The sequence below is a fragment of the Heloderma suspectum genome, chromosome 3 (assembly GCF_057233095.1).
Source record: "Heloderma suspectum isolate Gila_16-S chromosome 3, 16-S_ref, whole genome shotgun sequence".
Taxonomy (NCBI): Eukaryota; Metazoa; Chordata; class Lepidosauria; order Squamata; family Helodermatidae; genus Heloderma; species Heloderma suspectum.
The window spans coordinates 29,622,978-29,636,767 of record NC_139460.1 but is presented as its reverse complement, the minus strand read 5'-3'; the positions used below and the strand labels follow the sequence as shown (position 1 = coordinate 29,636,767).

The following is a 13,790-nucleotide window of genomic DNA, read 5'->3' as shown; positions in this document are numbered from 1 at the left end:
GGACAGTTGAAGGTGGCCTCTATTTCGTGGGCTGTCCAGTCCAAGTCTGGTTTTAAGTCAAGGAACCATACGGAGGGAGAGCAGTGCTGAGGCCTTGAAGTTGCCCATTAGCACCTTGACGGCAGACTGAGCAGGCACACAGGTCACTTGGCCTGTCTTCTTGACTATGATGAGACAGCAACTAAAATGATGAAGGGCTGGAGCATCTCCCCTATGAGGGAAGGTTATAAGAGCTGGGATTGTTTAGCTTGGAAAAAAAGGTGAGTAAGGAGGGACATGATAGAGGCCTACAAAATTATGCATGGTGTGGAGAATGTGGATTGGGAGACTTTTTTCACCCTCTCTCATAATACTAGAACCCGGGGTCATCTCATGAAGCTGATTGGTGGGAGATTAAGGGCAGAGAAAAGGAAGGACTTCTTCACATAGCACATAGTTAAGTGATGGGATTTATTACCGCAACATGTAGAGATAGCCACCAATGTGGATGGCTTTAAAAGGGTGTTGGACAAATTCCTGGAGGAGAAGGATATCAGTGGCTACTAGGGCTGATGACTATGTGCTACCTCCAGTACCAGAGGCAGTATGCCTATGTACACCAATTGCTGGGGAACATGGGTGGAAGGGTGGTGTTGCGCTCATGTCCTGCTTGGGATTTCCTGGTCGGCAGCTGGTTGGTCACTGTGTGAACAGAATGCTGGACTAGCTGGACCCAGGTCTGATCCAGTAGGGCTCTTCTTATGTTCTTATGTGTTGTATTTCTACTTAAATTATAGTTAATATTTCTCAATTTGCTCCTATATACATTTGTATATGCAAATTGGTGTCCTCTTTTGTCCTCATTTTGGTGATCTAATTCCTCTTTTTTGGCAATGCACAAGTGGCCACCCTAGTGGAACAATGTAGGCCTCCTAGCTTTATGGGCTGCTTGCCTTGCTCCATCCCTTCTCATGCAAAGTGCCCTTTCCAGTCCCCTAGATAAACTTTCCCTTCCTTTTAGCAGGCTTGGTCTTTGCAATGCTTGCTATGATATGGAGCTCACAAATCCTGCCCTTTGCCTTGCCCATTCCTTCCAAGCTTCTGGCTGGCCTTGGAAGGCTTCCCATGGTACTTTTTCCTATCAGTCCTATGATGCCCTTCTTCCTCTGCTCCAGCCTCATATACTTAGAACATCTCTACACCAGCCTAAAATCCCACATTTAAAATGGGGCTTTCTGCTTTCCTTTTAAATGCAGGATCACAACGGACTCCCTTTACACACGCTTCCTTCCCACCCCCCTTTCCCCCCTTATCTGAGTCTTCCTTATGTTTCATTATACAGCTGCTAGATGGTGCTGTGGTCTAGGTCCTCTTATTGCGGCTTTTCCTCTTTTCATGGGGGGAACTCAAGCGGAACTCAAGTGCTGTAATTTGATAGCTCATTATCTCCAATCTTTTAAAAAATGGAATAAAGCTCATTTAGTGCAGGAGACGCCCTGGAGGTTCATTATGTCATCTAAAGGGCCTGCTAATGTCAGTGAGTAAGCAATCTCAATAGTAGGATAAAAGCTCTGAGTGAAGAAGCCCTTAATTTGCCTTTCTGGAATTGAAACCCTTTTGCTTCCTGACTTATAGTTTTGCCTTGCCTTTTGGTCAGATGCTCAGGTCTGACTATCTTGCTGGAAGAGCTAAGTCTGGCAATGTTCCAGTTTCTTCTTCTTCTTCTTCTTCTTCGTCTTCTTCGTCTTCTTCATCTCCTCCTCCTCCTCCTTTGAGAGGGGCTAAGCCTTCAAGGAGACATCTGGGCATCCCTCATTGCTGCTTCCAGATTTTTAAAAAACACATAGTCAGATCTTAAGGTTCACACATCATCAGCAGCGAGTTTCTCCTTTCCTCCCTATACCTTGTGACAAATATTTGCCACAGAAGCCTTTGCAGCTTGCAAGACTCCTGCATTAAACTGACTGATACACTACCTTGCAAATATTTATCCAAAATAAAGTTATTTGGTCTTCCACATTTTTCTCAGAAGATTATCTCTCTCATAAGTTCATAATTTTCATAAAGAAACAAATGGAAAATTAACATATATTATCATATGAAGTTTGAATCAGTTTGATTCTAACAAAAGCATTTGTGCGGACATGCTGTGCCTTTTGACTGATCCTTTCACTGACCTAGGAGCCTGCTATAAGAAAACTTGCATTTTTCCAGCTGAACTCAGGAAAGGAGCAATGGGCATTTCAGATAATAAATTTAGACAACATGACATGTTCAGGTTATGACATAAATAAGCGAACATGAAAAATTGTGGGAAGCAAACAAAACTAAGATTTAGAACAATTAACTTTAAAGAGAAGCAGATGCTATCCTGTTTTGAAGCGAAGTGTACTTTAGCAAAGCTGACAAATAATAAAGTAAATATATTACTTCTCCAAATGATAACTTCTCCAAACAAACAAACAAACATACTCATTGTTAGAGAAAATCCTCTTTTGTTGAAAATATATGTCAGCAGTTCAAAATAAATCATTTAAATATGAGAAAGAAAATACAGGGCCTTCAGAACCCAGCATCGGTTGTCACAGGATGGAACATCTATCCTCAGGAGGACAATGGCACTAGTCCTCATTGACTTCTCTGGTTCATTTTGCTGCAAGTTCAGTAATATCATGTAAGTAAGATGCTTTAATTTTCAAAAAGGCAATGCCCCTAGAACTAAATGAAAAATGCTTTTAAAATCTGTGGGATTTTTTTGCAGCTACTATGTATACTTGAATGCTTAATGCTCTCATACCATGAAATGTAAAAACTACTTGAAATTTTAAAGTAAAAGATTAAAAGACATGACTGATCTCAGAGTCGTCTATTTTAAAAACTCTTTATGTTAATACAGTAATATCATAAAGCTACGTATTTCCTGGACTATGACATAGGATATGTTACCTGCTGATCCATGATCAAAGCTAAATGCAAAAATCTTGTGTCATAATATCCCCGCACAAGGAAAAATCTGTCACAACCTGAAATTCTCATTGTAGCCATTCTAAGGGAGACACACAGAAATGCATAGGATGTGGATATATGATGTTTTAAAAGTTGGTACCTCAGCATCCTGCCCCAAAATGTCGATGAAACTTCTGGAAAACGGAGGGAAAGGGTTGGGTCATTGAGGTCAGAGCGATACACCCACAAAGGCCGGGCTACATGCCCTATGGCAAGACTATGATATTGAACCCAGTGTGGTTGTGGAAACAGGTCAGTAATGGAGCCGAAGTAAGCTGGAAAAGTTGGACTATAACCAGTCTCAGAAGAAGTGGTTTTTCCGAGTTAAAATGCAGGGCTGGGGCTGAATGGCCATGATGTCATGGAAACACACAGACCTCTCTGTGCAGCCAGGTTGGAGACTAAATCGCTGGTGGAAACACAGCCCAGGGCACAGAAAATGTCAGTTTTGCTAGTTGAACTTTCCTTTGGATTGGTTCCAGCTCAAAATCTCAGAAACGTTGTGTGCTTTTATAGAATCAGCTTTTTGCCACACTGTTGAGCCATCATTGACACCCAATGTTTGTTTTGATTGCAAGATTATCTACTAATATTGCCCAGTATTTCCTGGTTCCCATGTGAGACCCAGCTCAAATTCCTGGGTTATAAATTCTCAAGGGTGTTGCTCTGCAACCAAATTTCTGCATCTAGGTTCAGCGCAGTTTGCTTCCCATGGACCTCTCCAGCAGCACTGTGCTCTTCCTGATCCTCTCCTGCTGCCTCTGGGATGCAGAAGCCCAAAGATACAATTCTGTCCTCACAGTGCTCAACGGAGGACCATGGGGTTCTTGGGGAGGCATCCAAGTTTGTCCCCAAGGACATGCTCATGGGTTCTCTCTGAAGGTAACCATCTCCCTCCTTTTCAGATTCCCTAATAATTTCTCTCTTCCTTTTTTCTGGACACTCCCAAGAAATTACTTCTAGAACTCAAAAAGAAAGGTGGGGAACAATAGGGTAAGGATGTGCTCTTAACTGTATTAAGGATTAGTACTTTAAGAAAAATACGGAACTGCTAAGGGAATATTGGATAGGTGCTTGATAGTTTTGAAGAAGATGTCAGCAATGTATCAGGAAAGATGATTTAGTGGTGGAAGTGATGACAGGGAGGGTACAGGGAGAGATTGCCAGTCAGAGTCGAGAGTTTTTTTTTTAATCACTAAATGTTAAGAATGAAGACTGAACTCAGTGCATTTCAGCATCCATCCATAAAGAATCTAATTTTGACTTTTTTAATCACCAAAACCCCCTGTCCTTCATATAAGCTTGTTACCAAGCTCCATTGTTTTTCTTTGATGTTATATTTGTTTTGTGTACATTGTACTATTGTCTTGTTGCCATGTTTGTCACTTCCAGTAGAGCACATCCCAGATTGAGGAATGCAACTGTGGAAAAGAGAGCGGTATCAATAACAAACTTTGGCAGTGAGGTGGGGTGTGGTGGGCTGGGAAGAATGGGCCGTAGCTTAGTTGTGCATGTATATTTTTAATGCAAAAGATCCCAGGTTCAGTACCCAGGCCAAGAAACACTTTGCTTTGACATCCTGGTGAGCCATGAGGGGACAGATGGACAAATGGTGTGACTCAGTAAAACCCAGCCTCATTTGTTGACAGCCAGTGTGGTGTAGTGGTTAGAGTGTCAGAGTAGGACTAGGAAGACCCAGGTTCAAATCTACACTCAGCCATGAACCTCACTGGGTGACCTTGGGCCAGTCACTGTCTCTCTGGCTAATCTACCTGACAGGGTTGCTGTGAGGATAAAATGAGTGGTAGCGGAGACAACTGTGTATGTTCCCTTAAGCTCATTGGAGGGAAGATGGGATATAACTATAATGAATTAATGAATGAATATGTTCCATTCCATTTAACCTACTATATGGGCTACTTTCCTTTCCTCCTTTTTTAGTTGTAGGTAACTCAGCGGGATAAATTCTTTGTTTCCATATGGAGGGCTTCTAGCACTACCCGTTCAAAGTTACTATGGAGCTGCTCTGTCTTTTCCTCCTTAACAATTTGTGTGCATGTTTGGAAAGAAAAAAGGTGGAAGAAGCAGAGGGAAAACACAGGAGGCTTACAAGTGGAAGACATCATCACCTGGACCCCCTTATAAAATTCTATGAATGAAGCAGAGCGACTGCAGGATAAATGCCCCATCTGGAAGCACCCTTGTGAGATCAGTTTCTTTCCTTTAAAGGAGAGAACAGCGTAGCCTTGGGGGGCATGGGGGGGGGATGTTCAGTTAGAATGTATAGGACGTTAAGCAATAGTCAGCATGAGAAGGAGAAACTGCAAGGCAGAACTACTTCCAGGCCATGGAGCCCAGGCCCTCTCAGGGGATTTTGGTGCTCTAGGCAAGGTACAATTTTGCAGTCCCCCCCCCCCCCAGCTCCTGTTAGTTTCTGAACAGCATAAAATGGGTTCATGAATTTTCTGCTGCTGGGATGCAAACACCTGAAGACCTTTGGAGCAGCTTCCAAGATTCTAGAGCACTGAGCGCTATGAGGGGTAGGCAGTGTGCGTGTGTCTGTGGGACAAAGGCCTGGACCTGAAGCAACAGAAGTGGAAGTCCACACACTCAGTGGCAGGAACAACCCCAGAGAGGAAGGGGAGGGGAACTGATGATGGAGTGCAGTTGCTGCCGCTGATCAAGGATGAAGCCAGCCAGTCACCTGCTTGGTGTCCCTGTAGTAGGTGCCAGAGGCGACTGCCTTGTTCACCTAGTCCTAGAGAGAGCCAAGGAGACGTCATTAGGTCAGTTTCTTTCCTCTACAGGGGAAACCATTGCAGTCTTATGGTACTCCTTGAAGCAAAACATGTTCATTAAGAAAACAGAGCAGGTGAGAAGGAAAAACTCCAAGACAAAATTAGATATGGCTTCCAGAGTCCACACACTCAGCATGCCAGGCTACTATGTTAGGCCTGCAATTATTATTATTTATTATTGTTTATTGAAATTATTAGACTCCTTTCTCAGAAAACAAGTCTCAAGGCATCTCACAACAGGAATAAAAACACATAGAGAATGTAAGATGATTTAAAATAGATAAAAACAACTAACAATAAAATATGAGGACCCGATAAAACAACTGAATTAAGAATCCCATCATATGCCATCAAAGGCCTGGGAATACAGAAAAGCTGGTGCTGAAAGGATGACAATGCTGGAGACAGGCAGACATCACTGGGGAGAGCATTCTACAGTTGAGCAGGGGGGACACCACCAAAAATGCCCTCCCCCATGTTGCCATCTTCTGAAACTGCCTCAGTGGATGGCCTCAAATGTTGATCGTAGTGTATGGGTAGCTTCATACCAGGAGAGGAGCCCCGTCAGGTAACATGCAAAACAGGCAGTTCAAGACCTACTACGTTACTGGGCATTGGGCCAGATCTGGTATTTCACTGTAGGACTCCCCTTCCCTCTCCCTGATCAAAAGACAACCATCTGCAGAATACATGTACAAAATACAGTTACGCAATGGCTCTGGCTTGTTTACTTTTGAGTGGGCGGGTAGGTCATTCAATATGGAAGGGAATTTAAGACCTGATCCATGGCCAGTATGTAAATAACTGCACATGACTAGGGCCAACATTAGTCATAGCTGATCTAGCCCATGGGTCTCCAACCTTTTGGGGCCTGAAGACACATTTTAAATTTGGAAAAAGGTGCCACCACAAAATATCTGCTGGGGTTGGGGTGGCTAGTGGCAAAACATTGGGAGCACCCTCTCCCTCTCTCTGCCTATGTGTTTCCTTTCCCTCTGTGTGTTTCTGTCTGTTTATGGTCTCACTCTCTCTCGCCTGTCTGGCAAGCCTGTTTTGCTCTGGGTTCCCCGTACTCACAGTGCACCAAAGACTGCAGGAGGCAAAGCCACCCTGGGCGTGACCAGGGCTACTACTTTCTCCTCCCACTACTGTCCTGGTTGCTCTGTTTTCCTCTCCCATCCCCCCATGCAACTTTGGAACATAGGAAGCTGAATGGGCTCAAGTGACAGGAAGCCAGATTCCGGCTGGACATCAGGAAAAACTTCCTGACTGTTAGAGCAATACGACAATGGAACCAATGACCTAGGGAGGTGGTGGGCTCTCCCACACTGGAGGCATTCAAGACAAGGTTGGACAGCCATCCATCAGGGATGTTCTGACTTGGATTCCTGCATTGAGCAGGGGGTTGGACTCGATGGTCTTATAGGCCCCTTTGTTGTTGTTCAGTCGTTCAGTCGTGTCTGACTCTTCGTGACCCCATGGACCATAGCACGCCAGGCCTACCTGTCCTCTGCTGTCTCCCGGAGTGTGCTCAAGTTCATATTCATTGCATTGGTGGTGCTATCTAGCCATCTCATACTCTGCCGTCCCCTTCTCCTTTTGCCTTCAGTCTTTCCCAGCATCAGGGTCTTTTCCAGGGAGTTTTCTCTTCGCATTAGGCGGCCAAAATATTTGAGCTTCAGCTTCAGTATCTGTCCTTCCAATGAGCACTCAGGGTTGATTTCCTTTAGGATGGACTGATTTGACCTCCTTGCAGTCCAGGGGACTCGTAAGAGTCTTCTCCAGCACCACAGTTCGAAAGCATCGATTCTTTGGTGCTCAGCCTTCCTTATAGTCCAGCTCTCACAGCCATACGTTACTACTGGGAAAACCATAGCTTTGATTATGCGGACCTTTGTCGACAAGGTGATGTCTCTGCTTCTTACTATGCTGTCTAGGTTTGCCATAGCTTTCCTCCCAAGGAGCAAGCATCTTTTAATTTCATGGCTACAGTCACCGTCTGCGGTGATCTTGGACCCAAGAAAATAAAATCTGTCACTGCTTCCATTTCTTCCCCTTCCATATGCCAGGAAGTGATGGGGCCAGATGCCATGATCTTCGTTTTTTTAATGTTGAGTTTCAAACCAGCTTTTGCACTCTCCTCTTTCACCCTCAACAAGAGGCTCTTTAGATCCTCTTCGCTTTCTGCCATTAGGGTGGTATCATCTGCGTATCTGATGTTGTTGATAATTCTCTCGGCAATCTTAATTCCGACCTGTGATTCATCCAACCCAGCGTTTCTCATGATGTACTCTGCATATAAGTTAAATAAGCAGGGCGACAATATGAAGCCTTGTCATACTCTTTTCCCAATTTTGAACCAATCGGTTGTTCCATGTCTGGTTCTTATTGTTGCTTCTTGACCCTCGTACAGATTTCTCAGGAGACAGGTAAGGTGGTCTGGTACTTCCATCTCTTTCAGAATTTGCCACAGTTTGTTGTGATCCACACAATCAAAGGCTTTAGCGTAGTCAATGAAGCAGAAATAGATGTTTTTCTGGAATTCTCTTGCTTTCTCCATGATCCAGCGAATGTTGGCGATTTGATCTCTAGTTCCTCTGCCTCTTCGAAACCCCGCTTGTACTTCTGGTAATTCTTGGTTCTCATACTGCTGAAGTCTAGCTTGTAGGATTTTGAGCATCACCTTGCTGGCATGTGAAATGAGCGCAATTGTACAGTAGTTTGAACACTCTTTGGCATTGCTCTTCTTTGGAAGTGGAATGTAAACTGTTGAGTGTTCCAAATGTGTTGGCATATTGAGTGCAGCACTTTAACAGCATCATCTTTTAGGATTTTAAATAGCTCAGCTGGAATTCTGTCATCTCCGCTACCTTTGTTGTTAGTAATGCTTCCTAAGGCCCACTTGACTTCACTCTTGAGGATGTCCGGCTCAAGTTCAGTGACCGCACTATCATGGCTATCATGGACATTAAGATCTTTCCTGTATAGTTCTTCTGTGTATTCTTTCCACCTCTTCTTAATCTCATCTGCTTCTGTTAGGTCCCTGCCTTCTTTGTCCTTTATCATGCCCGTCTTTGCACAAAACGTTCCCTTGATATCTCCAATTTTCTTGAAGAGATCTCTAGTCTTTCCCATTCTGTTCTTTTCTTCACTTTCTTTGCATTGTTCATTTAAGAAGGCCTTCTTGTCTCTCCTTGCTATTCTCTGGAACTCTGCATTCAGTTGGATATATCTTCCCCTTTCTCCTTTGCTTTTCACTTCCCTTCTTTCCTCAGCTACTTATAAAGCCTCATCAGACAGCCACTTTGCTTTCTTGCATTTCTTTTTCTTGGGGATGGATTGAGTTGCTGCCTCCTGAACAATGTTACAGACCTCCGTCCATAGTTCCTCCAGCACTCTGTCTATCAGGTCTAATCCTTTAAATCTATTCGTCACCTCTACTGTATATTCATAAGGGATATGATTTAGGTCATACCTGAATGGTTTAGTGGTTTTCCCTACGTTCTTCAATTTAAGTTGAAATTTTGTAAGAAGCAGCTCATGATCTGAGTCACAGTCAGCTCCAGGTCTTGTTTTTACTGACTGTATAGAGCTTCTCTATCTTTGGCTGCAAAGTACATAATCAATCTGATTTCGATATTGACCATCTGGTGATGTCCATGTGTAGAGTTGCCTCTTATGCTGTTGGAAAAGAGTGTTTGCTATGATCAGCGTGTTCTCTTGGCAAAACTCTATTAGCCTTTGTCCTGCTTCATTTTGTACACCAAGGCCATGCTTGCCTGTTATCCCAGTGATTTCTTGACTTCCTACTTTAGCATTCTTTTTTTGCTATTTTAGCATTCTTTGTTTGGTGTTAGTTCTAAACTTGTAGGTCTTCATAGAACTGATCAATCTCAGCTTCTTCGGCCTCAGTGGTTGGGGCATAGACTTGAATTACTGTGATGGTGAATGGTTTGCCTTGGATTCGTACTGAGATCATTCTATCATTTTTAAGATTGTACCTCAGTACGGCTTTTCCCACCCTTTTGTTGACTATGAGTGCTACTCCATTTCTTCTCAGGGATTCTTGCCCACAGTAGTAAATATGATGGTCACCTGAATTAAATTCGCCCATGCTTGTCCATTTTAGTTTGCTGATTTCCAAGATGTCGATGTTCAATCTTGCCATCACATGTTTGACCACCTCCAGCTTACCTTGATTCATTGATCTGACATTCCAGGTTCCTAAACAATATTGTTCTTTACAGCATCGGACTTTCTTTTCACCACCAGACACATCCACAGCTGAGTGTCCTTTTGGCTTTGGCCCAGCCGCTTCACTCTTTCTGGCGCTACTTGGAAATACCCTCTGCTCTTCCCCAGTAGTATATTGGACACCTTCCGACCTGAGGGGCTCATCTTCCGGTGTCATCTCTTTTAGCCTTGTGATACGTTCCATGGGGTTTTCTTGGCAAGAATACTGGAGTGGGTTGCCATTTCCTTCTCCATTGGACCACATTTTGTCAGAACTCTCTGCCATGACCTGTCCGTCTTGGGTGGCCCTGCACGGCATAGCTTATGGCTTCACTGAGTTACGCAAGCCCCTTCGCCACAACAAGGCAGTGATCCATGGAGGGGTATAGGCCCCTTCCAACCCTGCTATTCTATGATTCTATGGTAGCGGTTTCTCTCTACAGTTTGATGTTTTTCCATCCCTAGCGGGAGATGGAGGGATTGAACTTGAGACCTTTTGCATGAAAAGTAGCTGCTCTACCATTGAATTACAGCTCTTCTCCTGATGGGGAGCAATGAGGGCTCCATGTAGCCTGCTCCCTCCCTCCCTCCCTCCCTCCCTCCCTTTCTTTCTTTCTTTCTTTCTTTGATTTCAATGGGATTAAGCATGACTAACTTGGCCTGGATCCAACCATACATTTATTTATGGCTTTGTCACTGTCTATGTCTTCTCCCACCAGGTAGAGCCAGATCGTGGATTTTGGAAAGATGATACATCCCTGAATGGAATCCGCCTGCATTGCACTAATGGTGCAGTAGTTGAGTCTACAGTTGGACCGTGAGTAGCATTTTGGACTTTCTCTCCCCCTTTGGCTTTATTGACTGGAAGGTGATCATGGGAGGAGCTGGGATGATATATGTTTGCTCAATTAGGTCCCCGCCAGGAAACAGGAAGGTGTGAGGTCATCTGGCTTATTCTCAGCCTTGAAAAGGGTAGCATCTCTTGGCATTACTTGGCTTTTGCACAACCTCATTGGATCCCAGCCATGATGGCAGAGTTCTTCCTCCTCCTTGCTGCCCTTGCCTGATCTCTTGGTATAACTGAGCAGCAATAGGAGAAAAAGGGAGGGCAGAAGGCCCCGCTCTCCTTGCCTCCTCCCTCTTGGCAGCCATTTGCATTGGGCTGTGAGGAAGAGGGCAAGAGAAGGGCAGTGGTGACACTTAGGGAGGGGCCAGATGATGATGATGATGATGATGATGATAATGATAATAGACAAATAATATCTAGATAATGGAACCAATGACCTAGGGAGGTGGTGGGCTCTCCCACACTGGAGGCATTCAAGACAAGGCTGGACAGCCATCTGTCAGGGATGCTCTGACTTGGATTCCTGCATTGAGCAGGTGGTTGGACTCGATGGTCTTGTAAGCCCCTTCCAACCCTACTATTCTATGATTCTATGTAATATTAGCTCATTGGTGTGCTCCTGGACACCTTCCTTCATGCCCACCAAGACACCCTACTCCTCCCAAATTTTATTAAAAAAAACCATTTTTATATTTTCTTCTTGGCCGCTGGGTTTGCTGCAAAGCAAAGTGGGAGCCTCTAGCTGCTGCCATCTTAATTTCCCACGAATGCCTCTGGGTAGGTCACTTGTCCTGTGTGACTAGCCATGCCCACCCATGACAGCCATTTTATGGACAGTTTCTCAAGTTTCCAGGTCCTCACCTGGCCTCAAGGGTTTCATACTCCTGTATTAGATGAATAAAGTGAAGACAAACATTAATGGTAGTAGTCATGAGCGTCAAAAATACAGTCTACATTTGTAGAGACAGTACACTTTTGGCTATCGGAAGTTGCAGGCCTCCAGCTAGGGATTAAGACTGGGAGATTTTGATCTCCGTCATCCTTTCTTGTGACTCTCCCTGAGGCTGGGCAATGACTGGAAGAGCTTGAAATTCCATTGCTCTTTATGCACCATATCAAGGTGGCTGTTCTTTATGGTGATCCACCTACAGTGCAATCCTATGCCTATCTACTCAAAAGTAAGTTCCACTGATTTTAATTTGGCCTACCCTCAGGTAACTGTGGATATGATTATAGCGGACCTATACACGTCTACTTGGGAGTGAATCTCATTAAGCTCAGTGGACCTTGCTTCTGCATAGACATGCATGGGACTGCACTGCTAAAGGTGTAAGGGATGGCTATTGTTTGCATGTATGTATTTTATATATTAATCATATCATTAACATTAAGGATTTCATGAACATTCAGTCAGGGGTATTCGCAAACATGTGACCCTTTGGTAAAATGCTTGTGATCAGGATTTGTTCGTTGTCGCTGCCACCCACTCTGCCTGCCCAAAGGCAACCCCCCCCCAAAAAAAAAAACTGGCAGGGGCAGCTGGAGTTCCTGAGAAACATAATTTCCCCACCAATGAGAGGGCTAGGATTACAAGTCCCAGCCAGTGTGGTGTAGTGGTTAGAGTGCTGGACTGGGACTCGGGATAACTGGATTCTAGCCCCTACTCACTGGGGGATGTTTGGCCAGTCACGGCCTCTGAGCCTAATCTACCTCACCGGGTTCTTGTGAAGATAAAATGGGGAAGAGGAGGACCATGCAAGCCACCGTTGCAAGAGGAAAAAAGGCAGGATGTAAATGTAATAATACAAAACATAAAAATCCCTTGTGAGAAAATGATGCATCGTGTGTTCCCATTTACTCTCTGGTGGGAAAGCGACCATCTGTGTGGCATGTCCTGGGGTTGGGAGACTTCCTTTCAGTGGCTGTGATGTGCAGAGCATTTCTTGGAGTCCTACTCCAACCTCTGGCAGGAAAAGATGCTCTACTGGGACCTGGATCTCCTGCTTCTTCCATCACTGGGTAGTGAAGGGGGAGGGGTTGGGCAACGAGGGACGGGCAGGTTGGGCAATGAGGGACGGGCAGGGTGGGCACTTAGTGAATGACTGAACGGCGTACACACAAACTTCTCAAGACTTTGTGAGCATCCACTTGGAATGCTCAAGAAAGGCTTAAGCCCTTTGGGGGCAAGCAAGGGGGGAGTTTTTCAGTGACATTCTAACTGACATCATTGTTTTCTTTGGCAGGTGGGGAAGCTGGACAGGGACTCAATATTGCCGCCAAGGCTACCTGGTCTCTTTCTCTCTGAGAGTGGAAGGATCACAAGGCTTAGGTGATGATACAGCTGCCAACAACATCAGGTTTTCCTGTAATGATGGAACTGTACTCACAGGCCATGGAAACAGCTGGGGTTATTTTGGCACATGGAGCCATTCCTGCTCCTCTGGCTCCATATGTGGGATCCAGACAAAAGTGGAGAGTCAGCAAGGATGGGGTGATGACACAGCACTTAATGATGTGAAGTTCTTCTGTTGTAGCTGAACCATAAGAATTTTCCCTCCTATCATTTATAGAACTGTGCATGTGTGTTAATCTGAATTACTTGACTTGTGCTGTGCCAAAAATTTCTCCCACATTTTTTTCAACCAATCTCATTGAATTTGATAGGAAATAAATTGCTTTCAAAAAGAAATTCAATGGTGAAGAAAATTTTGGATAAATTCTGATGGGTTGGGCTTGGGTTTCTTGTTACTTAGGAGGTGCCCAAGGAGTGTGCACAAGTGTCCTGTTTTTCATTGTACAATCATCTCTCCCATAGCCTGTAGCCTCCTCATCTTCCCACCCTTCAGCTGAAGCCCAGGGGAAGACATCATAAGGTAATTCTGAACTCTGAACTCTGAGGCGTTCAGAGCACCGTCTGGTCCAGTTTT

The 13,790-nt window shown here is 44.5% G+C and overlaps 1 protein-coding gene across 1 annotated transcript; it reads left to right on the top strand.

Moving 5' to 3' along the window:
* The first annotated feature begins 3,675 nt into the window (after nucleotides 1-3,675).
* Nucleotides 3,676-13,543, top strand: LOC146349470 (vitelline membrane outer layer protein 1-like). The gene is made up of 3 exons (XM_084842710.1): nucleotides 3,676-3,867; nucleotides 10,736-10,833; nucleotides 13,107-13,543. Exons 1-3 carry the CDS (start codon nucleotides 3,697-3,699, stop codon nucleotides 13,399-13,401), a joined length of 564 nt encoding a protein of 187 aa, XP_084698836.1. The 5' UTR covers nucleotides 3,676-3,696; the 3' UTR covers nucleotides 13,402-13,543.
* The last annotated feature ends 247 nt before the right edge of the window (nucleotides 13,544-13,790 follow it).